This window comes from Pecten maximus, chromosome 12 (genome assembly GCF_902652985.1).
Source record: "Pecten maximus chromosome 12, xPecMax1.1, whole genome shotgun sequence".
NCBI lineage: Eukaryota > Metazoa > Mollusca > Bivalvia > Pectinida > Pectinidae > Pecten > Pecten maximus.
The window spans coordinates 18,752,415-18,777,977 of record NC_047026.1 but is presented as its reverse complement, the minus strand read 5'-3'; the positions used below and the strand labels follow the sequence as shown (position 1 = coordinate 18,777,977).

Here is a 25,563-nt window from a genome sequence, read left to right as displayed (position 1 = left end):
ATTTGACCTAGATTTGTATGGCGGGTGTCGTTGATTTGACCTAGATTTGTATGGCGGATGTCGTCGTGACCTAGATTTGTATGGTGGGTATCGTCGTGACCTTGATTTGTATGGCGGGTGTCGTTGATTTGACCTAGATTTGTATGGCGGGTGTTGTCGTGACTTAGATTTGTATGCCGGGTGTTGTCGTGACCTAGATTTGTATGCCGAGTGTTGTCGTGACCTAGATTTGTATACCGGGTGTCGTCAATGAAGCAAAAGGCGCTTACTCTACCAGAACACCTGGTCTCATTCTCCTTGTACTTCTACATGATCTCCATGTAAATCTACATTTTTTATTATCCCTCCCCTCGTTTCATCGATCTTACAGTTGGAAATTTTCTAAACTACATGTAGAACTTACAAAAAAATCCAAAATAGAACAATCGAAATTTCTGTTGTTCTAACCGGGATTTTTAGAGGTACGGAATTTAAGTACTTCTGCTGGACATGTACATTTGTATACCTAACGGCAATCGATATCGTGTTTCAAGTTTTATTTAAACCACGCCATACACGTTGGTTACACTCTTTACAATGCCTGTATTTTTATACTCTTGACTTATGTGATCTATAAGAACGTGATTATACCACATTCTCTAGTCAAAGGATGAGTTGATACAGGGATTCGAGTTAAACAAGTGCAAGTTTCTTATGTGTATACTTTATGGTAAAATTGCACTGAAATAATTTGTTTTTACAATAATTATCTAATAAGAGTTTGCAAATAAAGCTCTTTGGAATTTTACGCTTGATAAAAAGGCAGAGTAGGCGATCCTGTTCTCTTACCATCTCATCCTTTTGCTCCCCGTGTGGCTTCAAATCCACATTTAGATAATAACAAATAAAAAAAAATCAGATGATATACAGTGTATTTATTTTACCCCTGCTAAATCCCCATGAACATTTTAAATGGAGTCAGTTATTAAAAAAGACAAATTAATGATTATGTGTAAGTTATAATTAAATTATTTTACATAAGTTTACGTCATGCTCTGCTAGCTTGTACTTCCTCCTCTATGTCGTCCGTGTGATTTTTGATATTGTCTATAGGCAGTTTCTCGTGTATGTACTGGCAGTTCCCACTGTTAAAATCTTGGACCGTCTGCCCTGACCCCCGGAGAAGCCACTTTGTCGTGAGTAGTCCTTCCACGCCTACAGGTCCCCGGGCATGGATACGGGTCGTACTTATGCCAACCTCAGCACCTAGGCCAGATAAATACAACAGAGCGTAAAAAAACGTCTCCGAGAGTAAATGGTTCAATATTTACATTTTGGTGGCAAAGCCACGATATAAACTCAGTAAAAAGATTTGCAGTCTATGTGACCATAATTGACACCCAAAACGTGACATCAATCCATGCCGCGCATGAATATATTTACCCACCGGAACTACTTGTAACTAACATAAATTGTTTTTCATGTTAATAAAAAAGTATCAAAAAGACATTTTATACAATATTGTTACACAAATAATAAAAAAAATTGAACAGACTGTGTTTTTTTCGTATTATTTCAATGCACTTTTTTGTTTGCCAATCTGCACATGACAAATTAATTTTGAAAAAATAGGCTGTTCTATTTGTCGAACCCCATTGACGAAATCGCTGAATATTGGCATTTCTTATGCTAATTTTCAAATATAACAAAACGAATATGTCGAGAATGTAAATATAAGCATTAAACTGTCTTTTTTTTGGTGTCTATGGTCGATATAGATGCCAGAGCTTTGCAAACAAACATGTCATATTGTGCAATATGACATGTTTGTTTGCAAAGCATTTATATGTATTACTTTACAAATCTATGACGTTCTCACAGTTTATCATTGTTGCCTAAGCCAGTGTTTTTTTTTAAATGCATTTTAAACACGTATCCATCAATTTCGTGCTTATGATTTATTCTGATTCATCAATTAGAGATATTCTCTCTCAGTTAATTTTCGTTCAATAAACCTCGGATTTCGTTGTCATTTTATAAATATATTAACTCTGTTACTCTGCCTCGTTAATTGATCCTATTTTAGAACAGCCGTTAAACGTATTTCCCCCACAAATAATTACATCGTCTTGCTTACTTACTGTAAACATACATAGTTTGGCGGTAATCTTATCTTAGCAGTTTTCGGGATTGACGCATTCTACTAAATTAGGACTGCGTTAGTTATTGATTACAGTGTATTTGCATTGTGTTCAATGGCAAGTATTGTTACTGGTGTGCTAATCATCATCTGCTTATCTTTGCGAAAATAAAGACTATTTTCTCTCTCAATGTTTTGTTATTTCTGTACGTGAAAGCTTTGATATCATAAATCATTCTTGTTCCATAAAACAAAAACTTTTATTAAAGTTTGTCAGTATAAACAAGACTATTAATATGATAAACAGATGTTCAATAACATTTTAGGATGTGTTTTTTTTTTAAATGTTCATGCACACTTGATTTAATTCAATATAACCGATACATACCCAATCCAAATCTATATCCGTCCGCAAAGCGAGTGCTGGCATTGTGAAACACACAGGCGCTATCAACACCTTGGATGAACCTTTCGGCTGTGTGTTCTGCAAGAAAAACAACGCATAAACGGACCAGTACCTTTAAATCAAAATTATTCATATAGAGAAAAAAAGTTACAGAAGTGTTTAAAGTTTATGTATATGATCATGAAATAAGATGAATATTCCGTATCAATAATTCTTTAATATTAACGATCGATATTTGTTTGTATTTCTCACTAGAAAATTTCTATCCGATGCAAATAGTTACTTAAATAATGGTATTTCATAGGATAATATTTTTGTTCTTTTCTACAGTTTTTTTTTTATTTTTTTTATTTTTTTTTTATTTTGGTATTCCATTTTTTTTCACCTTTTCTTCTCTATTGATTTGTATTAGTTAGTATTTGGAACACTTAGTCTTCGGGTATATTACCATTTTCTGTGACGATGGTGTCAGTATGAGAACTTCCATATTTATTGATATGTGATATTGCATCCTCTACGTCATCAACAAGTTCCAAGGTCAGTTCAAGGTCGCCATATTCTATGTGCATAGATCTGGCAAGAGGAGGGCCAAATTTCATCTTGTTGGCCAGTCTTGGACCAGCGTATATCTTTACCTGTAACGATTCCAATATAAAACCCTAAGTACTGGCTAACATGTATACATATGACTAGCCTGGGTTTCCTCTGGCCCTGACACTATGTGTAGTTTAATTACTTACACCAGACATGGTGCCAGGGCTAACAAAGGCCATATTAATTTGATATTTGTTAGTGGGTGTGTCTAAGGTGGAACAATTAAATGTAATGTATTAAGCCCGTCACTGTCTTGTTTATAATTCAAATTAGTTGGAAAATGATGGTAAATTGAGAAAGATTTGAGAAACACATTATGCTATTATCCCTGTATTTCTTCATTAGTCCCCATACACATCTGTGTGATCGTTACTTGTCTCCCTTTAATCAATATTGAGTTAAAATTACGGTTTCATTTGCATATCGGGTTTATCATATGTTGTTTCACCAGAGGTTGAAATAGATATTTAAAATAGATGTAAGTTAAAATGTTAAGCTTTATCAACAGGATGTACTCCCTGTGTTATTAATAAAATCAAGGAAACTCCGCCTGTTTTATATGCATGTATTACATGAACATTTGCCTTATTTCACATCATTTTATACAGTATTGAAATGCTTGGTTACATTTTTTTCTTAACTCATAAACATTAAAGAAATACGGTGAAATTTTGATAAAAATGATTTTTTGTGTAATGAATATGCTGTATCAAAAATCTATATTTGTATCACGGTCTATGAACTTTTTTCCAATGTCCATGGTCCTTAGTTGATGATAGGATGTCATCAAGTAATTTTCCATGTATGTCAAAGGTCCTTAGCTAAGGATTATGGCATCATAAGGTATTCTTACTCACACGGAATTTTTTATCATACTCTCTTGGTCATCATTTAGAAAATTGTCCATTGTCCAGTTGTATAAATTGTGTGTATTATACGACAAGAACGGGATGCTATTTATTTGAAATTATTCACATATGGCATTCTCGATTCTCCGGGTACTCCGGCTTTCCTCCACCTCAAAAACCTGGCACGTCCTTAAATGACCCTGGCTGTTAATAGGACGTTAACCCCCCCCCCCCCCCCCCCAAAAAAAAAAACCCCCAAAAAAACCAAAGATTCAAAAATAATGTTTCTATAAATGTACAAAACACTTTTATCATCTAGGATATTTTACAATTTTTGTTTTCAATAACCCCGTCCTCATAAACACTAAATCTGCCTCTGCCTGTTGTATACGGAATGACCAGTGTTACATGATATTTTCATTTCTTACAGAGTCACAGCTAATACTCACTGAATTCTGTTTGAGGGTGTCGACGAGGGTGTCGAAGTCGTGGGTACCAAACATGTTAATGTGGACGAGGAGGGTCTCTACTGTGTTACATGCGGCCGGGTAGTCACATTTACTGTCACACACTAGGACAATGATACAAGGATAGGTAACATTTACATAAAATGAAACAGATATTAAATATTTTGCCAAAATCTATAAAATCAGCTTCCACGACATAGTGAGTGATGGCAGATATAGGCAGAACATTTTACAAAGACTATTTTTCTAGACGCTGAAGGGACAGTACGTCTTGAATTCACTAAAAAAAAAACAGAAGATGCGATGTTTTGTTTGGCTTTCTTGTATAAATTCAACATTAGAGCGCATGGAACTACATGTTTTACAGCTAGTAGGTAAATTTAAAGTTTGTTCCATAATTACCAAGAACTTCAAATTTCAGATAAAAACTATCACGACGAATATTATATCTGCGGTGGATTATGGTGACTTGGATTTCTCTATTGTATAATGTACATCGGTTAATGCAATGTATAACTGTACCTATCCTGGTTGCCGTGGCAATGTCTGCTTCTCTATCCACGTACACGTGACATACACCCTCGCTGTGACCTAGGACGGGGATTCCTTTGCTATGATCCGAAATGTCCCGGATGAGCTCCTTGGAACCCCGAGGAATGACCAGGTCTATGTAGTCCGACAGCTGTATCAGGTCGTGTATGTCCTCGCGTCTACTGATCTGAAATATAAAGTGTCAAGGTCAGTCTATATATGACGTCACAGTATATAAGAAAGGACACGACACTACCGAAAACCAGTATTCTATATCAAAGTCAATAAAACGAGGGCAAAACATGAAGAAAAAGATGACTTTATCGCTAAGATTACTAAGATCACATTGATGTAAAGGATGAATAGACCTGGTGTTATTAGCCTTTGCTGTTTCATCGACGACAATAGCCAGGTAAAATCCAACGAATGTCATCGACAACAATAGCTAGGTAAAATCCAAATTAACGTCATCGACGACAATAGCCAGGTAAATCCAAATTAACGTCATCGACGACAATAGCCAGGCAAACTCCAATTAATGTCATCGACGACAATAGCCAGGTAAATCTAACTAATGTAATCGACGACAATAACCAGGCAAAATCCAATTAATGTCATCGCGGCAAAGGCCAGGTAAAATCCAACCAATGTCATGCTCTCATAATTAGAATCAAAGTGGTGATAGCAGAACTACAAGACATAATCTTGAGCATCGTAAAGGTAAAACCTTATATCGAGCAAGGCAATCAAATACTTCCCAACGAGATGTCATATTGTCTTTGTGTATACATTAGTATATACTCTGAAAACTTTGCGTTGTGAATTTTTGTGTCAGCAGTCAACAATGCAATATTGATAATGGGAGCAATCCCTTCACTCTCTGACATGTAAATATCGTTTCAAGGGAAGCAGGTGTGTTACTATTTTCATTTTTTTTCTAGCGAGATACACTTGATCCTTCGTATTTTGCACTTGTCTATTGGTTTTGAGTTATAATTGGGTTTTTGCTTGCATGTATGTATCATATTGTTGTTTGCATACTGCTGATAAATATCTGTTCATTGCTACTTTTGAATATGACATGTTTATTACTTCACATATTACTGTAGGAAAAACTTTAACCTACCAGGGCGGTAAATATGCTGTTTATAATGGTATCACATTAGCACAAAGGAAAATAATGCTTTATTTATTTACAACGTAACCAGCAGCGACAGTTTACATGTACAACTAAGTTGTATGAAAAGCGTGATTTTTTTTTATTTTCCAATTGTTAATTTTCCATTTCTAGTTAGTAACAACCCTGCTTCATCTACCTACGATGTTTACGTGTGCGGTCGATTCGATATTAAGACTTGTTGCCACACAATAATTTCGCAATTCCGTGACAGATGTTGACTATTGATGGGGCAAATATAACAACGCAATGAAGGCATTGAGAAATGGGGGATGATGAAGATTATAGCAAAATGTTCGAGCTAATTTGTTAATAATCTTTTTCCTTCTTCGATATGAAGACATGCTCTATGCTTGTTGATATAATTCTGTTTTCAACACCATAGTTTTCATTTTGACATAGATTTGCATGGCGGATGTCGTCAATGAAGACCTTTTTATTATTTTGACCTCGTTTTACTGAGTTTGAGTTGGAATTACTATTATATTTTAATATGGACAGTCTCTGTTGCTTTCCTGCAACCTTGACGTACAGGCAGATTTCATCCTTGTTATTTTTTAGACTAAATCTGCCGCTCATTCGTTCAATACTTCACCATATAATGCGGTGTACAGTATCAAATCCCGGATAATGGCCAGCTCGGTCGCCTTAAATGTAAGTTTGATAAGGTACCAAACAGTAAAAAACCACTATAATCTGACAGGTGATGCCGTAACAATATGTATCGGAACATTTACATTAACATGTTCTTTACCAAGGAGACGGTTTCCTTGGGAACGTATGGTTGCAGGGCCTCCTGGACCAGACTATGAAGAAGCTGGTTGCTGTGGACGGCCTCTTTTCCTCCTTTAAGTAGAAGTCCGTTACCACTGCTTATAGCCAGGGCGGCAACCTGCAAAACGGGAAAGGCTAGATATATATACGTCATATTGAGACATTCATTGTAAATATGATAACAGTCGTACACAACTTCGAGCTAGGGGGAATGTCCTTTAGTTTAAGCGATGGACTCGGATGCTGAAGCTTTGTATTGGATCTTTAGTATAAACAAATAGCTCTCTTTTCTGTTACAGTTTGTAAATTTTGATTTGTGGTGTCCGCAATCTGGTGATTTAGAAACTGGCAAGAAAAACGGCGTTCGGGGCAAAAACTTTGAAAGAGGGGGTAGGATGTCAATTTTTAATTAGATGTAGTGCCTTATAGTAGATATGTAGTATCTTTCTGACATTTGATATATTTTTTTCAATAGATGCTCTTATCAATTGTGACCAGCATAGAATACCTAACCTGGGGTAGAACGTCTGGTCTAGATTCAAAGATAACCATGAGCACTCCGAGTGGGGCCGTGACCTGTTGTAGCTCCAGTCCATCAGCCAATCGCGTTCGTCGTAACACCTGCCCTATGGTGTTCTCACTGGCTGATGCGATCTGTCGTAGTCCAGTAGCAAGAGTCTGTAGCTTACTCTCAGTCAGACCAAGACGAGCAACAAGGGGACCCTCGATTCCTTCAATAATATAAATGGTTTACTTTAATTTCATTGGGGTAATATATCGGGTTGGTTCCGTCGGATCTAATATTAAATTTCGACAACACGTCGTGTAAAATTTTCTGCAGTAAACACTTATATACAAATGTACATTTGTTTTTAATATAGCGAAATTAAATTATTCCCGAATATTATCAATTATTTAGTAATAGGGTGTGCTTGAAAATGTTCCACTTTCAAATAGTTTTTAATTAACTAATGTAGTGAGATTACGTATTTTCTTATCAGGAAAACAAAAATACCCTCTATAATACAGTAGAACCAGTCGCCTCAGATGTACTTGCAGTAGGTTGAAGAAGACCTAGACCTTTCTTACGTCACTCGTCGTGGTCAGACGTGGAAAGTTGTCCTGATCGTTTAAGCGGATCTTATGGTAAATTAGTTAGTTATAAGTTAGTTAGCAAGTTAATTAGTTAGTTTAAAGTTCTTCGTCTCACCGACAATAGTCAGTATTAGTTACTTGTCGCCTACTTTACGCCGACTTCTGTTCTGTCGGTGATATCTATATGTTAACTGGCTACATGACATCTATTGTTTAGTGTTGTCTCACCGACTCTCGTCAGTGTTCTGTCGGTGATATCTATATGTTAACTGGCTACATGACATCTAGTGTTTAGTGTTGTCTCACCGACTCTCGTCAGTGTTCTGTCGGTGATATCTATATGTTAACTGGCTACATGACATCTAGTGTTTAGTGTTGTCTCACCGACTCTCGCCAGTGTTCTGTCGGTGATATCTATATGTTAACTGGCTACATGACATCTAGTGTTTAGTGTTGTCTCACCGACTCTCGTCAGTGTTCTGTCGGTGATATCTATATGTTAACTGGCTACATGACATCTATTGTTTAGTGTTGTCTCACCGACTCTCGTCAGTGTTCTGTCGGTGATATCTATATGTTAACTGGCTACATGACATCTATTGTTTAGTGTTGTCTCACCGACTCTCGTCAGTGTTCTGTCGGTGATATCTATATGTTAACTGGTTAACTGGCTACATGACATCTTTTGTTTAGTGTTGTCTCACCGACTATAGTCAGTGTTCTGTCGGTGTTAGCTAGTTACTGGTTGACTGGCTACATAGCTCCGCCTATTGCAAGGTTTCGTCTCACCGACTCTCGTCAGTGTTCTGTCGACGTTAGCTACCTACTTGTTTACTACCATTTCGTCTCACCGACTCTCGTCAGAGTTCTGTCAGCTTTAGTTAGTTACTGGTTTCCTGGCTAAATATAACTCCGCCTATTTTCAGGTTTCGTCTCACCGACTATATCGGATACTGCTGTTTGGTACAATAACCTATGAATAAACCAAAATACTTTCGTGGTTTTTTCCGCCGTAAAATTCTATTTACCTTTCTCCTCCGCCAAACTGACGTCTAGCCTGTTTGCTGCCAGTACATCCTGCGTCCGCTCCAGCAACAAGTCCGCTAGTCTGTTAATAATAGCAGTTCGTTGGCTTGGTGCAATCGCTTGAAGCTGTCGACTTCCCTCTCGCGCTATCAAAATATTGAAGAAGGAAAGAGTCATTATTTGATAAATTTAAAGCTAGTCTGCCTTTTATCTCTAGTATCAAACAAACATACATTTGATCTTGAATTAATTAGATAATATCAAACAATTTGATATGATAAATGTATAGGATACTAGTAATTCCATACCTGTAATTCCATACCTGTAATTTCATACCTGTAATTCCATACCTGTAAATCCATACCTAGTTATTCCATACCTTGGTCTGTGCGTCAGTTGGTATGTTCTATTTTAAATGTATTAAATACATGTATGTGCAATATTAGATATGGGAATAGAGGGGAAATATATGTAATACTAGATATGGACATAGTGATGAAACCATGTTTGTGTACACTAACTACTTAACATGCAGGTAGGAATGTCACGATGGCATATATTGTAATCTGGATGTAATACGATGAACAAAATGATTAAATCGGCATATTTTTTATTTCGTTTCATTTGTACTTCAACGGATTTACGATTTTTATCAATATTTTAAAGAGCGTCGAAAGGCATTCGTTATTGTGAAATAATTAGAAATAAAATAGACAACGGACTGGTATTGATTCGGTATACTCTAAGGCGCTACATCGCCGACCAATGATCGATTGAAAACATAAATTAACTGTTGTATATTTGTATACAATGCCAAAGGTTACATACTTTTCGCTGTAAACAATCCAAACAAAATTGAGCTTCTCTTCTTATCTTTTAAATATGAAGTGATCAAATAATCCATTGCATCCCGAAAAGTCTACTGTAATACGCCTCTATTGTGTATGTAACTTTCGGTCTAAAAACCGATCATTTTAGAGCGCTGTTTTCATTTTATTTGAATACTGTGGGTGCCATTTTATTGATTTTTGTTTGAAGCAGTACTGTAGTATCATTATAGGAAGCTGTAACCAATTATCTTTCGAATAATAAAAGCGATGTAATTTCAGGATTAACTTGAATATATTTCTATGTTATAAAGCTAAAACAAAAAACAAAAACTGGAGAATTATACTACTATCATAAATCGTTTTGCAGTTTTATTTTGAGCACACTCCGTGTTTTAGTTTTATCTCCCTTACATACAAATATGTTCAAGTTAATACTTATAATTTAACACAATCCTTCTAGTAATCCACATTTATTGACGAACTCTTTTCTCGTGGAAATTATTTCGCCCCTAAATAAGCCAATAAAAAGCGACGTTACAAACGACGACCTCACTTTTTACGTTATGGGTTCAGATAAATTTTAAGCCAATGAAAATACTTGTTACAAGCAAGATTGAATTATATAGTTTTAGAAACCTTGTAGAGCCTGCTCCTCGACCGTAGCCCCTCGTGGTTCTTCTTTGGTGAAGAACGTCCCTATCTTCTTCCCGTCAATGATGTTAGCTATCGCTCGATTGTCTGTCCCATTACAAATTACAACAGAGACGCCATTTTCTAACGCCCAGGTGGCTGCTCGTACCTAACGAGAGACGATAATCAATGGTACAACAAGGACATAATAAAGAGAGAGAAAGGGGTAGGGAAAGACAGAAAATGGATAAATAAACTGACGACGATTAATATTACAATCAGACTTTACCAACGAACTTTACCTGATGGGTTCTTCAAGTTTAAACTATAGAAGAGATTTTTCAAAAGTAAATTTAAGTTCTCGATGCAGAAAACCAAAAATTTTATGATTGGAAAGGATAGACATGCTTTACATGTTAAAGTGTTTTGACATATGTACCGTTTATGACAAATATACATGTATATTATGACAATTATGGAAACGTTTGACAATTTTGTATTCGGATTTTAATCCGCCACGTAATCTTGCATATTGTTGTGTTATTGGGCATGACGGGTCAGGCACATGCTACTTAAAAAATATTGTTGAAACAAAGCATTAATTATAATCGTACAGTTCCTGCAGTATAAAGAGAATAAGAAAGTTTCTTGACGCTTTTTTGAAGAATTAAAGAGAGTTTTCCTTATTCAGTATTCCAACAAAGTATTTCCGTATTCAAGCAAGTTTACCTTAGATTCCATTCCCCCAAGTCCCACTCTCGACTTCTCCCCGAACACGACCCCCGCTCCTTGCTTGGTCGGACAGAATGTGTGGAGAAGACACGACCCGTCCATGGAAGGCGGTCGGTTGTATAGTCCGTCAACGTCAGACATAATTATCATCAGGTCGGCGTCTATTTCCACCGCCAGGCGGGCGGCTAAGCTGTCGTTGTCCTTCAGACTGATCACCTGTAAAGGTATGGTCAACTCGATTTAAAATATTGAGTAGTTAGACATGAAAAACAATGCACCGACCGCATTGTCTGCTTTATTGTGGAAGACAAGAAGTATTATAACGCATTGTATTTTACACGTGACGTTTTATAACACCAAGAATTTTTACACGTGACCCGATATAACGCCCTGTATTTTACACGTGACCCGATATAACGCCCTGTATTTTACACGTGACCTTATATAACTCCCTGTATTTTACATGTGACGTTATATAACTCCCTGCATTTTACACGTGACCATTATATAACTCCCTGTATTTTACACGTGACGTTATATAACGCCACGTATATAACGTCACGTATTTTACACGTGACCTTATATAACTCCCTGTATTTTACACGTGACCTTATATAACTCCCTGTATTTTACACGTGACCTTATATAACTCCCTGTATTTTACACGTGACCTTATATAACTCCCTGTATTTTACATGTGACGTTATATAACTCCCTGTATTTTACACGTTACGTTATATAACGCCCTGTATTTTACACGTGACGTTATATAACTCCCTGTATTTTACACGTGACCTTATATAACTCCCTGTATTTTACACGTGACCTTATATAACTCCCTGTATTTTACACGTGACGTTATATAACGCCCTGCATTTTACACGTGACCTTATACAACTCCCTGTATTTTACACGTGACGTTATATAACGCCACGTATATAACGTCACGTATTTTACACGTGACCTTATATAACTCCCTGTATTTTACACGTGACCTTATATAACTCCCTGTATTTTACACGTGACCTTATATAACTCCCTGTATTTTACATGTGATGTTATATAACTCCCTGTATTTTACACGTGACCTTATATAAATCCATGTATTTTACACGTGACGTTATATAACGCCACGTATATAACGTTACGTATTTTACACGTGACCTTATATAACTCCCTGTATTTTACACGTGACCTTATATAACTCCCTGTATTTTACACGTGGCCTTATATAACTCCCTGTATTTTACATGTGACGTTATATAACTCCCTGTATTTTACACGTGACCTTATATAAATCCATGTATTTTACACGTGACGTTATATAACGCCACGTATATAACGTTACGTATTTTACACGTGACCTTATATAACTCCCTGTATTTTACACGTGACCTTATATAACTCCCTGTATTTTACATGTGACGTTATATAACTCCCTGTATTTTACACGTTACGTTATATAACGCCCTGTATTTTACACGTGACGTTATATAACTCCCTGTATTTTACACGTGACGTTATATAACTCCCTGTTTGTTACACGTGACGTTACATAACGCCCTGTATTTTACACGTGAGGTTATATAACGCCCTGTATTTTACACGTGACCATATATAACGCCATGTATGTTACAAGTGACGTCCTATATGTCTGGTTAGTAGTGTCGTTACCTGAGAACCTACCCCGGAAAGGTCTTGGTCAGCTAAAGGTGGTGGTGACACAGCGTCGTTTGAGTTAAGGATGGGAACGACGTTTAGGTTTAGAAGCTCCATCAAAGTTTCCATGAGATTCATTCGACTAGACTCGTGATACAGGTCAGGTTTCGTTATCAGCACCTGTTAAAAAAGAAGAACACCTTCAAAACTGATCTCGTTTACGACGCCAATATTAGGATTGTCAAATGTCCCAAGCTTTAATATAAAGGGATGTAAATAGAACCATATACCGTATTTCATACCGCAGACAGGATGAACACTTTCTCAAAATCTGCTCCTTCAATTGTTTTTTGTTCGTTTTTTTCATGTTTGAAGGAAATCGTGATGGACATGGTGGACAATCACAGACATATCTCGGTAAATTCCGTTCGGGCTGGAAATTGACTAAATGTTGTAATGTGGTGATTGCATAATAGCTAACAATCACGTGACCTCTGTTGTAAATTAGTTGATGTAACAGCTAACCTGTGCAGTTTTTACACCATACTGCATAAACATCGCCTCATAGAGGGACATCAAGCCACTTTGTCCGACTGCTGCACAAGCTCGTGGCTCTATCAAAGGACCGGTCTGGAAAAAAGACGTCAAATAAATGAATACACTTTTGAAGAGTTATCGGTTGAATTTATCTTATTTGCTGTGCTAACTTAAGATGAAAATGCCAGTAATCGACATCCACGGGATAAAAAGAAGGATTTATGTTCAAGTTTACATTTTTTCTTCGTCATTGTATCTAAATCACAGGTTTATGGGAAAACTCACTGGAAACAAACATTTTTAATAAAACATCGGATTTTTATAGGGACTTCCGGCGGAAGTGTTATTATAAACAAAACAGTTACATATTACTACGCGTAAAAGACTGATGACGTATGTCTTACATGTCTGGTGGCACTAGCCAATGTCTGGCGTACACTCATAGACATTATGCGTTCCTGTCTCATCTGCTGTTTCCCGAACGCTATGGCGCCACTGGTGACCATCATCATTTGTTTTCCACGATTTTGTAACTCCGATACCTGGTACAATGTTTACATAAACGAAAGAATGATTCTGCATTTGACAATTTGATGAAGTATGGATGGGGAAGTGTAATCTCCCATAATTCATTGAAATCACAATTTTCAACATTAGATTTCAAACGAACGTCTGTATATAAATATATATAATCTGCTGGACCGTGTCACTAATCAAAATGAATAAAACGTGAGATGCTGATTACGGCAGACCATGGGGACTTGCAATATGTCCTCCATGAAAAATCTTCCACTGTTAGTGCTTTTACAGCCACATGACAGATTTTGGAGTTGTATGCTCTAAATTACTGACTGACCTGCTCTACAATTGAAGCCAAACGTCCAAGTGCCAAGCCACACTCATCCTCTCTCGTTATAACAGCACTGCCAAGTTTGACAATCACACGTTTTGACTCCGGAAGGTCACTTCGGATATGATGCTTCTGACCTCGTCTAACCGATGTTCCGAATGACATCGCCATTCCATGTCTTGTCAAGGCGGATGTGACGTAGCCGAGTTCATATGGGCGTCTAGCTTGACCACATCCACAAACCTCCGCAATTGACCGTGCGACAGACACGGACCGCCCTCCGGACACTGGATATCCTTGTTTTAGTAGAACCCGATACATTATTTACCTGTAACAAAACAGTATTGTTTAAATGTATTCAAACTCTGATTATTGTCTGAGTGTTGTGTTGGGGGTTGCTTGGCTGTGTGTACAATATAGAAAATCTCATGTTGTGTTGGGGGTTGCTTGGCTGTGTGTACAATATAGAAAATCTCGAACACGTGCTGCCTCCAACTTATATTTTATTCTTCTCAACTAAACATAAAAACAACTTCCGGTGATGGACGGACACAAATTACGGAACAATATATAAACTAACATAAACAGATGATATTAATTATAATTCCGGATACACACTTGATGGTTGATAATATATATATATGTGATAAATACACACTTGTCATATATCTAACATGAGTTTACGCCATTAACTTGACAATAACCTGTATATAATGTATAGATGTAGATGGATAGACTGATATTAAAGTGAAACCTCTTGAATCTGACACCTAATGCGTTGGTATTATCATACACTAATTTTCTCGCAGTGTAATCGGATCAACTTTTAATTCCACTTGCCTCGTGATGGAATACTAGTTGTCCATATTCCACTTGACTCCAAGTGGAATGGGACCAGGTGTCCATATTCAACTTGCATCGTAGTGGAATGCGAACAGGTGTCCATATTCCACTTGTATCGTAGTGGAATGCGACAAGGTGTCCATATTCTACTTGTATCGTAGTGGAATGCGACCAGGTGTCCATATTCAACTTGTATCGTGGTGAATGGGACAAGGTGTCCATATTCCACTTGTATCGTGGTGAATGGGACAAGGTGTCCATATTCCACTTGTATCTTGGTGAATGGGACAAGGTGTCCATATTCCACTTGTATCGTGGTGAATGGGACAAGGTGTCCATATTCCACTTGTATCTTGGTGAATGGGACAAGGTGTCCATATTCCACTTGCATCGTAGTGGAATGCAAACAGGTGTCCATATTCCACTTGTATCTTGGTGAATGGGACAAGGTGTCCATATTCCACTTGTATCTTGGTGAATGGGACAAGATGTCCATATTCCACTTGTATCTTGGTGAATGGGACAAGATGTCCATATTCCACTTGTATCGTGGTGAATGGGACAAGGTGTCCATATTCCACTTGTATCTTGGTGAATGGGACAAGATGTCCATATTCCACTTGTATCTTGGTGAATGGGACAAGATGTCCATATTCCACTTGTATCGTGGTGAATGGGACAAGGTGTCCATATTCCACTTGTATCTTGGTGAATGGGACAAGGTGTCCATATTCCACTTATATCTTGGTGAATGGGACAAGGTGTCCATATTCCACTTATATCGTGGTGAATGGGACAAGGTGTCCATATTCCACTTGTATCGTGGTGAATGGGACAAGGTGTCCATATTCCACTTGTATCGTGGTGAATGGGACAAGGTGTCCATATTCCACTTGTATCTTGGTGAATGGGACAAGGTGTCCATATTCCACTTGTATCGTGGTGAATGGGACAAGGTGTCCATATTCCACTTGTATCTTGGTGAATGGGACAAGGTGTCCATATTCCACTTGTATCTTGGTGAATGGGACAAGGTGTCCATATTCCACTTGTATCTTGGTGAATGGGACAAGGTGTCCATATTCCACTTGTATCGTGGTGAATGGGACAAGGTGTCCATATTCCACTTGTATCGTGGTGAATGGGACAAGGTGTCCATATTCCACTTGTATCGTGGTGAATGGGACAAGGTGTCCATATTCCACTTGTATCGTGGTGAATGGGACAAGGTGTCCATATTCCACTTGTATCTTGGTGAATGGGACAAGGTGTCCATATTCCACTTGCCTCGTGGTGAATGAGACAAGGTGTCCATATTCCACTTGTATCTTGGTGAATGGGACAAGGTATCCATATTCCACTTGCCTCGTGGTGGAATGGGTCAGTTGTACAAGTGTAGATAAATATGAACGGTTGGGAGAAAACTTACGTTGGTGCCTAATTAATTTGATGGTTGAGTTCTTCAGTTCAGTTATTGCCTTGAATGTCACAGGTCAACGAATCAATATATTAAATTGTTATGTCATCTATACACGTAGAAAACATACACATAACATATAGGACACATAAAAACACACATAAAACACACACACACATAAAACACATTTTGTTTGCTTGCTTGTTGGGGTTTTACGGCCCATCGAGAGCTAAGGTCATTTAGGGCCGAACAATATATTGTAATTCTATTTGATTTGAGTTTAAAATCAGATAAAATGTTCATTTTTAAAGAATACATTTGTATTGTATATTCAGATCATTAAATCAAAAAGTGGGTTAAAATAATAAAAAAAATATAACGAACAGTTGATGTGAACTTTGTGATATCAATGTCAAAGAGAGTAAGGTACATGTAAAAGGACATCAAAGTCTATAAAATAGATCGATGTTTTTCAAATAAGCTAAAAAGAACGTTCGAATCCCTGTAACTCAAAAATAGTTTTCACGAATGTGTTTAAAAGCACACATGTGAACACACACAGAAAACACACATTGTAGCACATTTATAATAAACTCTGCTACAGAGTGAAAGCGAACATAAATCCTAGAGTGGATGAAAATTGGTAGTTATGACTGTTTAAGGCATTAAAAGAACTTATTTCCGAAATATTTGTTGTTGTTTGCTAGTACACAACAGTGAACAAAAAATCTTATATTTAAAGTTTGACATTTGTTTCATTTTTACTACTTAAACAAATTAAATAGTCACGCACTAACGGAAGGGGGCCGCGGTGGCTGAGTGGTTAAGGTTTCGTCACTAGCCCATCCACCTCTCGGATGCAAGTTCGAAACCTACGTGGGGCAGTTGCCAGGTACTGACTGTAGGCCGGTGTTTTTTTTCTCCAGGTACTCCGGCTTTCCTCCACCTCCAAAACCTGGCACGTTCTTGAATGACCCTAGCTGTTAATAGGACGTTAAACAAAAACCAACCAATAAGCACTAACGGAATAGTCTGGCAACAGCTGATTCCAATTTGGTTGAGAAAAGTTGTCAATAGGAAATAATTAATTTTCCATTGTTTGTACGCAGAATGCGGCTTTCTGATTGGTTGAGATTTTTTTCATTTAAGCATTGGTGTCATTTTTTTTAGTTTCATCGGAGTATGAAACAAATTTTGTTTGCAAACTGTATGAATCTGCGTAGCTATGAAACTAAAAAAATTGACATCAATGCTTAAGTAAACCGAATATAGTTCCACAATAACATCATCTTTTCGTTCCATTTCCGTTAGGTATTTTATGCATTTACAGCTTCAATTTACGTATTCATATATGCTTTGATTTGAATCATAGTTTAAACTTGATGCCGAATCGGGGCCCAACCTCACTCACTGTCAACAATGTATCCCTACGCACCAGACTGAAGTTCACAGAAATGTAAAAGTCTAAATACGTCAACATCACTGGAAACGCCAAATAGAGAGTACATACCAGATATGTAAATAATTATATTTGTACACCTCGTCACACTCCGTGCACACCGTCCTGATTCTCATCAATTTCTGTGGGAGCATTTAATATCTTCAACCGATTTTCTTCCAACAGAAGCTGAGCTCTTTCAGCATGTACTCCTTCTTTGTTTTTGTTATTTTCTAGAACATCTCTATACTTGACAAGAATCCTTTGTAATACATATTTGGGAATGGTTGAAATATTCCACACTCAAAATGAACAGTATTTTAAAGCGGATCATTAACAGTTAATACAACTCTATCGAACTAGATCTTCCCCTATTTAAAACCGTTACACAACTGTTGCGGTCATTCGTATGGTGTTAATTGTCTTACAAGCTTTCCCGTATCACAATGATGTATCGCACTACATGTGATATTGGAGAGTTTATTTTGTTTTGTTGAGTGAACCTCGATGTTAACTCCCTTGCACTACAATCTTAACTCCAATGAACTACACTGTTAACTTCAGTGTACTACAGTGTTAACCCTAGTGTACTACAGTGTTAACTTCAGTGTACTACAGTGTTAACCCTAGTGTACTACAGTGTTAACTCCAATGAACTACAGTGTTAACTTAAGTGTACTACAGTGTTAACTTCAGTGTACTACAGTGTTAACTCCAGTGTACTACAGTGTTAACTTCAGTGTACTACAGTGTTAACCCTAGTGTACTACAGTGTTAACTTCAGTGTACTACAGTGTTAACTCCAGTGTACTACAGTGTTAACTTCAGTGTACTACAGTGTTAACTTCAGTGTACTACAGTGTTAACTTCAGTGTACTACAGTGTTAACTCCCTTGCACTACAATCTAACTCCAGTGTACTACAGTGTTAACTTCAGTGTACTACAGTGTTAACTCCAGTGTACTACAGTGTTAACTTCAGTGAACTATATTTACCTGAGTGAACTGCTATGTTAACTTCTGCACAGTGCGCGTTAACTCAAGCCTACTGCAGTGTCAGCTCCATAGTGCACTGCGATATACATTCCAGTTTTCCGGTTTACGTTAGGTATACAGTTACTGTATGTGCATATAAATGAGAAAGACGAGATAAATATATCTCATTCCCTCGTAGTAATATATATCATGTAAAACCCTTCACCAGATGTCGCGTGTATAGACATCAGAGGATAGCTTGTCCGCTGACAGGCCGTAATGATGTAAAAAAAAAAAAACCCAAAAAACCCAACATGCTAATATTATTAATAATCAGGGGATCTCGTAATGCTTCTAATTACAGAAACACGAGCTTTACTGAAATACTGCTTATGAATATGGAATACATTTTATGCAACTATGGTATTAAATGAACTAAATCAATGGAAGATACACGGGACACTATAAGTACGTTGTACTATGCGTGCGATCAAGTGTTTGACCTTGATCTATTAACCTTAACTGATGACCACCAAAATCTAACCAAGGGTACAAATTGATTTTATGAAACTTCTTTTCTAATTCCAGAAATATATTCATTATAATGCCTTGATAAATATGAATAAAATGGACAGACAGACAGACAGACAGACAGACAGACAGACAGACAGACAGAGCAGACAGAGCAGACAGACAGACAGACAGACAGACAGACAGACAGACAGACAGACAGACAGACAGACAGACAGACAGACAGACAGACAGACAGAAAAGGCAGGCAGACAGACAGAAAAGGCAGGCAGACAGACAGACAGACAGACAGACAAAAAAGGCAGGCAGGCAGGCAAGCAGGCAGGCAGGCAGGCAGGCAGGCAGACAGACAGACAGACAGACAGACAGTAGATTTGTATGTCATCGCACACATTTAACCATAGAATTAATCACATCATAGATGACGACAAGGACATGTAAAATATTGGCCCTACCCCTACCTGTCTACCGTGAACAATGCAAAAATAATGTTAAAAAGTTGGCCTTACATCACGAGAACCATGGTCATCAGGCACACTGCCATCAATAACACGGATCCCGCGAGGGACCTGCTAATGTGTTATTGCGCTGTATAGAGTATAGACTTACTTAGAGAATAGTTAATGTCATAATGATGGTAATTTAATGTCCGCTACTAACACAAATGTCATAAATTCCTTTGTGACATTCTACAGAGCATGCGCCCCGTTCCGACTGCCTAACAACAGTGATTGCATCATCTCAGACCCTCACTACACACTTAGCATATATATTTTACTACTGTGATTGCATCATCTCAGACTCTCACTACACACTTAGCATATATATATTTTACTACAGTGACCTGTCATATATCTAACGATACACCACTACAGTGACTTGTCATATATCTAACGATACACCACTACAGTGACTTGTCATATATCTAACATACACCACTACAGTGACTTGTCATATATCTAACGATACACCACTACAGTGACTTGTCATATATCTAACATACACCACTACAGTGACTTGTCATATATCTAACATACACCACTACAGTGACTTGTCATATATCTAACGATACACCACTACAGTGACTTGTCATATATCTAACATACACCACTACAGTGACTTGTCATATATCTAACGATACACCACTACAGTACTGACTTGTCATATATCTAACATACACCACTACGGTACTGACTTGTCATATATCTAACATACACCACTACAGTGACTTGTCATATATCTAACAATACACCACTACAGTACTGACTTGTCATATATCTAACGATACACCACTACACTGACCTGTCATATATCTAACATACACCACTACAGTGACTTGTCATATATCTAACATACACCACTACAGTGACTTGTCATATATCTAACGATACACCACTACAGCACTGACTTGTCATATATCTAACATACACCACTACACTGACTTGTCATATATCTAACGATACACCACTACACTGACTTGTCATATATCTAACATACACCACTACACTGACTTGTCATATATCTAACATACACCACTACAGTGACTTGTCATATATCTAACACACACCACTACAGTGACTTGTCATATATCTAACGATACACCACTACAGTGACTTGTCATATATCTAACATACACCACTACACTGACTTGTCATATATCTAACATACACCACTACACTGACTTGTCATATATCTAACGATACACCACTACAGTGACTTGTCATATATCTAACATACACCACTACACTGACTTGTCATATATCTAACGATACACCACTACAGTGACTTGTCATATATCTAACGATACACCACTACACTGACTTGTCATATATCTAACATACACCACTACAGTGCTGACTTGTCATATATCTAACATACACCACTACAGCGCTGACTTGTCATATATCTAACGATACACCACTACAGTGACCTGTCTTATATCTAACGATACACCACTACAGTGATTCGTTATATATCTAACGATACACCACTACAGTGACTTGTCATATATCTAACATACACCACTACAGCGCTGACTTGTCATATATCTAACATACACCACTACAGTGACTTGTCATATATCTAACGATACACCACTACAGCGCTGACTTGTCATATATCTAACGATACACCACTACAGCGCTGACTTGTCATATATCTAACGATACACCACTACACTGACTTGTCATATATCTAACATACACCACTACACTGACTTGTCATATATCTAACATACACCACTACGCTGACTTGTCATATATCTAACGATACACCACTACAGTGACTTGTCATATATCTAACATACACCACTACAGTGACTTGTCATATATCTAACATACACCACTACACTGACTTGTCATATATCTAACATACACCACTACAGTGACTTGTCCTATATCTAACATACACCACTACAGTGACTTGTCATATATCTAACATACACCACTACAGTGACTTGTCATATATCTAACATACACCACTACAGTGACTTGTCATATATCTAACATACACCACTACAGTGACTTGTCATATATCTAACATACACCACTACAGTGACTTGTCATATATCTAACATACACCACTACAGTGACTTGTCATATATCTAACGATACACCACTACAGTGACTTGTCATATATCTAACATAAACCACTACAGTGACTTGTCATATATCTAACATACACCACTACAGTGACTTGTCATATATCTAACATACACCACTACAGTGACTTGTCATATATCTAACATACACCACTACAGTGACTTGTCATATATCTAACGATACACCACTACAGCGCTGACTTGTCATATATCTAACGATACACCACTACAGCGCTGACTTGTCATATATCTAACATACACCACTACAGTGACTTGTCATATATCTAACGATACACCACTACAGTGACTTGTCCTATATCTAACCATACACCACTACAGTGACTTGTCATATATCTAACATACACCACTACAGTGACTTGTCATATATCTAACGATACACCACTACAGTGACTTGTCATATATCTAACATAGACCACTACAGTGACTTGTCCTATATCTAACCATACACCACTACAGTGACTTGTCATATATCTAACATACACCACTACAGTGACTTGTCATATATCTAACGATACACCACTACAGTGACTTGTCATATATCTAACATAGACCACTACAGTGACTTGTCATATATCTAACATAGACCACTACAGTGACTTGTCATATATCTAACATACACCACTACAGTGACTTGTCATATATCTAACGATACACCACTACAGTGACTTGTCATATATCTAACATACACCACTACAGTGACTTGTCATATATCTAACGATACACCACTACAGTGACTTGTCATATATCTAACGATACACCACTACAGTGACTTGTCATATATCTAACGATACACCACTACAGCGACTTGTCATATATCTAACATACAACACTACAGTGACTTGTCATATATCAAACATACACCACTACAGTGCTGACTTGTCATATATCTAACGATACACCAATACAGTGACTTTTTATATATCAAACATACACCACTACAGCACTGACCTGTCATATATCTAACGATACACCAATACAGTGACTTTTTATATATCTAACATACACCACTACAGTGACTTGTCATATATCTAACATACACCACTACAGGACTGACATGTCATATATCTAACGATAAACCACTACAGTGACTTGTCATATATCTAACCATACACCACTACAGTGACTTGTCATATATCTAACATACACCACTACAGTGACTTGTCATATATCTAACGATACACCACTACAGCGCTGACTTGTCATATATCTAACGATACACCACTACAGTGACTTGTCATATATCTAACATACACCACTACAGTGACTTGTCATATATCTAACATACACCACTACAGTGACTTGTCATATATCTAACATACACCACTACAGTGACTTGTTATATATCTAACGATACACCACTACAGTGACTTGTCATATATCTAACATACACCACTACAGTGACTTGTCATATATCTAACGATACACCACTACAGCGCTGACTTATCATATATCTAACACACACCACTACACTGACTTGTCATATATCTAACGATACACCACTACAGCGCTGACTTGTCATATATCTAACGATACACCACTACAGTGACTTGTCATATATCTAACATACACCACTACAGTGACTTGTCATATATCTAACGATACACCACTACACTGACTTGTCATATATCTAACGATACACCACTACAGCACTGACTTGTCATATATCTAACGATACACCACTACAGTGACTTGTCATATATCTAACGATACACCACTACAGTGACTTGTCATATATCTAACATACACCACTACAGCGCTGACTTGTCATATATCTAACGATACACCACTACAGTGACTTGTTATATATCTAACATACACCACTACAGTGACTTGTCATATATCTAACATACACCACTACAGTGACTTGTCATATATCTAACATACACCACTACAGTGACTTGTCATGTATCTAACGATACACCACTACAGTGACTTGTCATATATCTAACGATACACCACTACAGTGACTTGTCATATATCTAACGATACACCACTACAGTGACTTGTCATGTATCTAACGATACACCACTACAGTGACTTGTCATATATCTAACATACACCACTACACTGACTTGTCATATATCTAACATACACCACTACAGTGACTTGTCATATATCTAACGATACACCACTACAGTGACTTGTCATATATCTAACATACACCACTACCGCGCTGACTTGTCATATATCTAACATACACCACTACACTGACTTGTCATATGTCTAACAAACACCACTACAGTGACTTGTCATATATCTAACATACACCACTACAGTGCTGACTTGTCATATATCTAACATACACCACTACAGTGACTTGTCATATATCTAACATACACCACTACAGCGCTGACTTGTCATATATCTAACGATACACCACTACAGTGACTTGTCATATATCTAACATACACCACTACAGTGACTTGTCATATATCTAACATACACCACTACAGTGACTTGTCATATATCTAACGATACACAACTACAGTGACTTGTTATATATCTAACGATACACCACTACAGTGACTTGTCATATATCTAACGATACACCACTACAGTAACCTGTCATATATCTAACATACACCACTACAGTGACTTGTCATATATCTAACGATACACCTTATCCTTGCCCCCTATAGGCAGATATTTAACTAAATAAACATAAGATTTTTCAAAGAAATAACAAACTTTAAATGGAAACTAGTAATAGCTAAACCTCACTATGGCAAGATGTTAATTAAAACATATATAAGTTACATTGATAAAAAGATTTATATATTGATTAAACCACATACATGTTCTGCACCTTACAAAACACATTCTATTTTTGTTTTGTTCCTTATCTCCTTCCTATCTTTATCTCCGTCTTCGTTATAATACAATATCTGTTGCATGACAAAATACACCCTTGTTACGGAAATGACGTAGGTAAGTTGCCGAATAACTTTTGTCCAATCTATTTGCTTTTATCTGCAATGAAATTGATTTAAACTAACTATATATTGATGTTAAACAACTCCATTCCTTTGTATCAGCATCTTTGTACTATAGTTATAGTCTACTTACCAACAGATGTATCTACCATGTATATCCGGTTATTTTTATATAAACCCACAGTTGTTCTCGTCTAATAATCCATGTATGGACGTGATTGAGTGACACTATGTTCCTGTCTGTGTTCTGATGAGAACTCGTATAATATAATTCCAGTAAGTATCGTCAGCTATCACTTCACTACAGGGTCGTTCACTAGCTAGACTTTGAACCGTCTTGATCAAATCTGAATTCGATGTCCTATATGCCGTCTACCTTATCAGTACAACTACTGCCAGGACCCGCTGACGCAATCCTCGTTTATTTTCAGCTAAAGCAGCGTTTTAGTCAGTGTTTTCAGTGCGAGACCATGATGCAATCACCTCAGTATTTGTAGCGAATAGAAGTTATCGACTGTAGCAGATTCCTGTA

The 25,563-nt window shown here is 37.2% G+C and overlaps 1 protein-coding gene across 2 annotated transcripts; it reads right to left on the bottom strand.

The window, feature by feature from the left end:
• Nucleotides 1-894: 894 nt before the first annotated feature.
• On the bottom strand, nucleotides 895-25,517 carry LOC117339739 (delta-1-pyrroline-5-carboxylate synthase-like). Of its 2 annotated transcripts, none has more exons than XM_033901452.1 (15): nucleotides 25,165-25,517; nucleotides 14,282-14,603; nucleotides 13,830-13,967; nucleotides 13,414-13,518; nucleotides 12,904-13,068; nucleotides 11,227-11,445; nucleotides 10,504-10,666; nucleotides 9,040-9,183; nucleotides 7,430-7,647; nucleotides 6,897-7,034; nucleotides 4,957-5,152; nucleotides 4,417-4,538; nucleotides 2,974-3,160; nucleotides 2,508-2,603; nucleotides 895-1,245 (listed from the first exon to the last, which is right to left on the bottom strand). In XM_033901452.1, exons 2-15 carry the CDS (start codon nucleotides 14,594-14,596, stop codon nucleotides 1,028-1,030), a joined length of 2,424 nt encoding a protein of 807 aa, XP_033757343.1. In that variant the 5' UTR covers nucleotides 14,597-14,603; nucleotides 25,165-25,517; the 3' UTR covers nucleotides 895-1,027. The 2 variants fall into 2 exon arrangements, with proteins under 2 accessions (XP_033757343.1, XP_033757344.1); XM_033901453.1 differs by having other exon boundaries at nucleotides 12,916-13,068; nucleotides 25,165-25,516.
• Nucleotides 25,518-25,563: the final 46 nt, after the last annotated feature.

Coding starts and splice junctions, on each gene's coding strand:
- LOC117339739 (XM_033901452.1), bottom strand. CDS start 14,596: ATGTATCGGGTTCTACTAAAACAAGGATATCCAGTGTCCGGAGGGCGG. Junction 13,519..13,829: donor TGGCTAGTGCCACCAGACAT/GTAAGACATACG, acceptor TCTTTTTTCCAG/ACCGGTCCTTTGATAGAGCC. Junction 9,184..10,503: donor CGAGGAGCAGGCTCTACAAG/GTTTCTAAAACT, acceptor ATATTTTGATAG/CGCGAGAGGGAAGTCGACAG.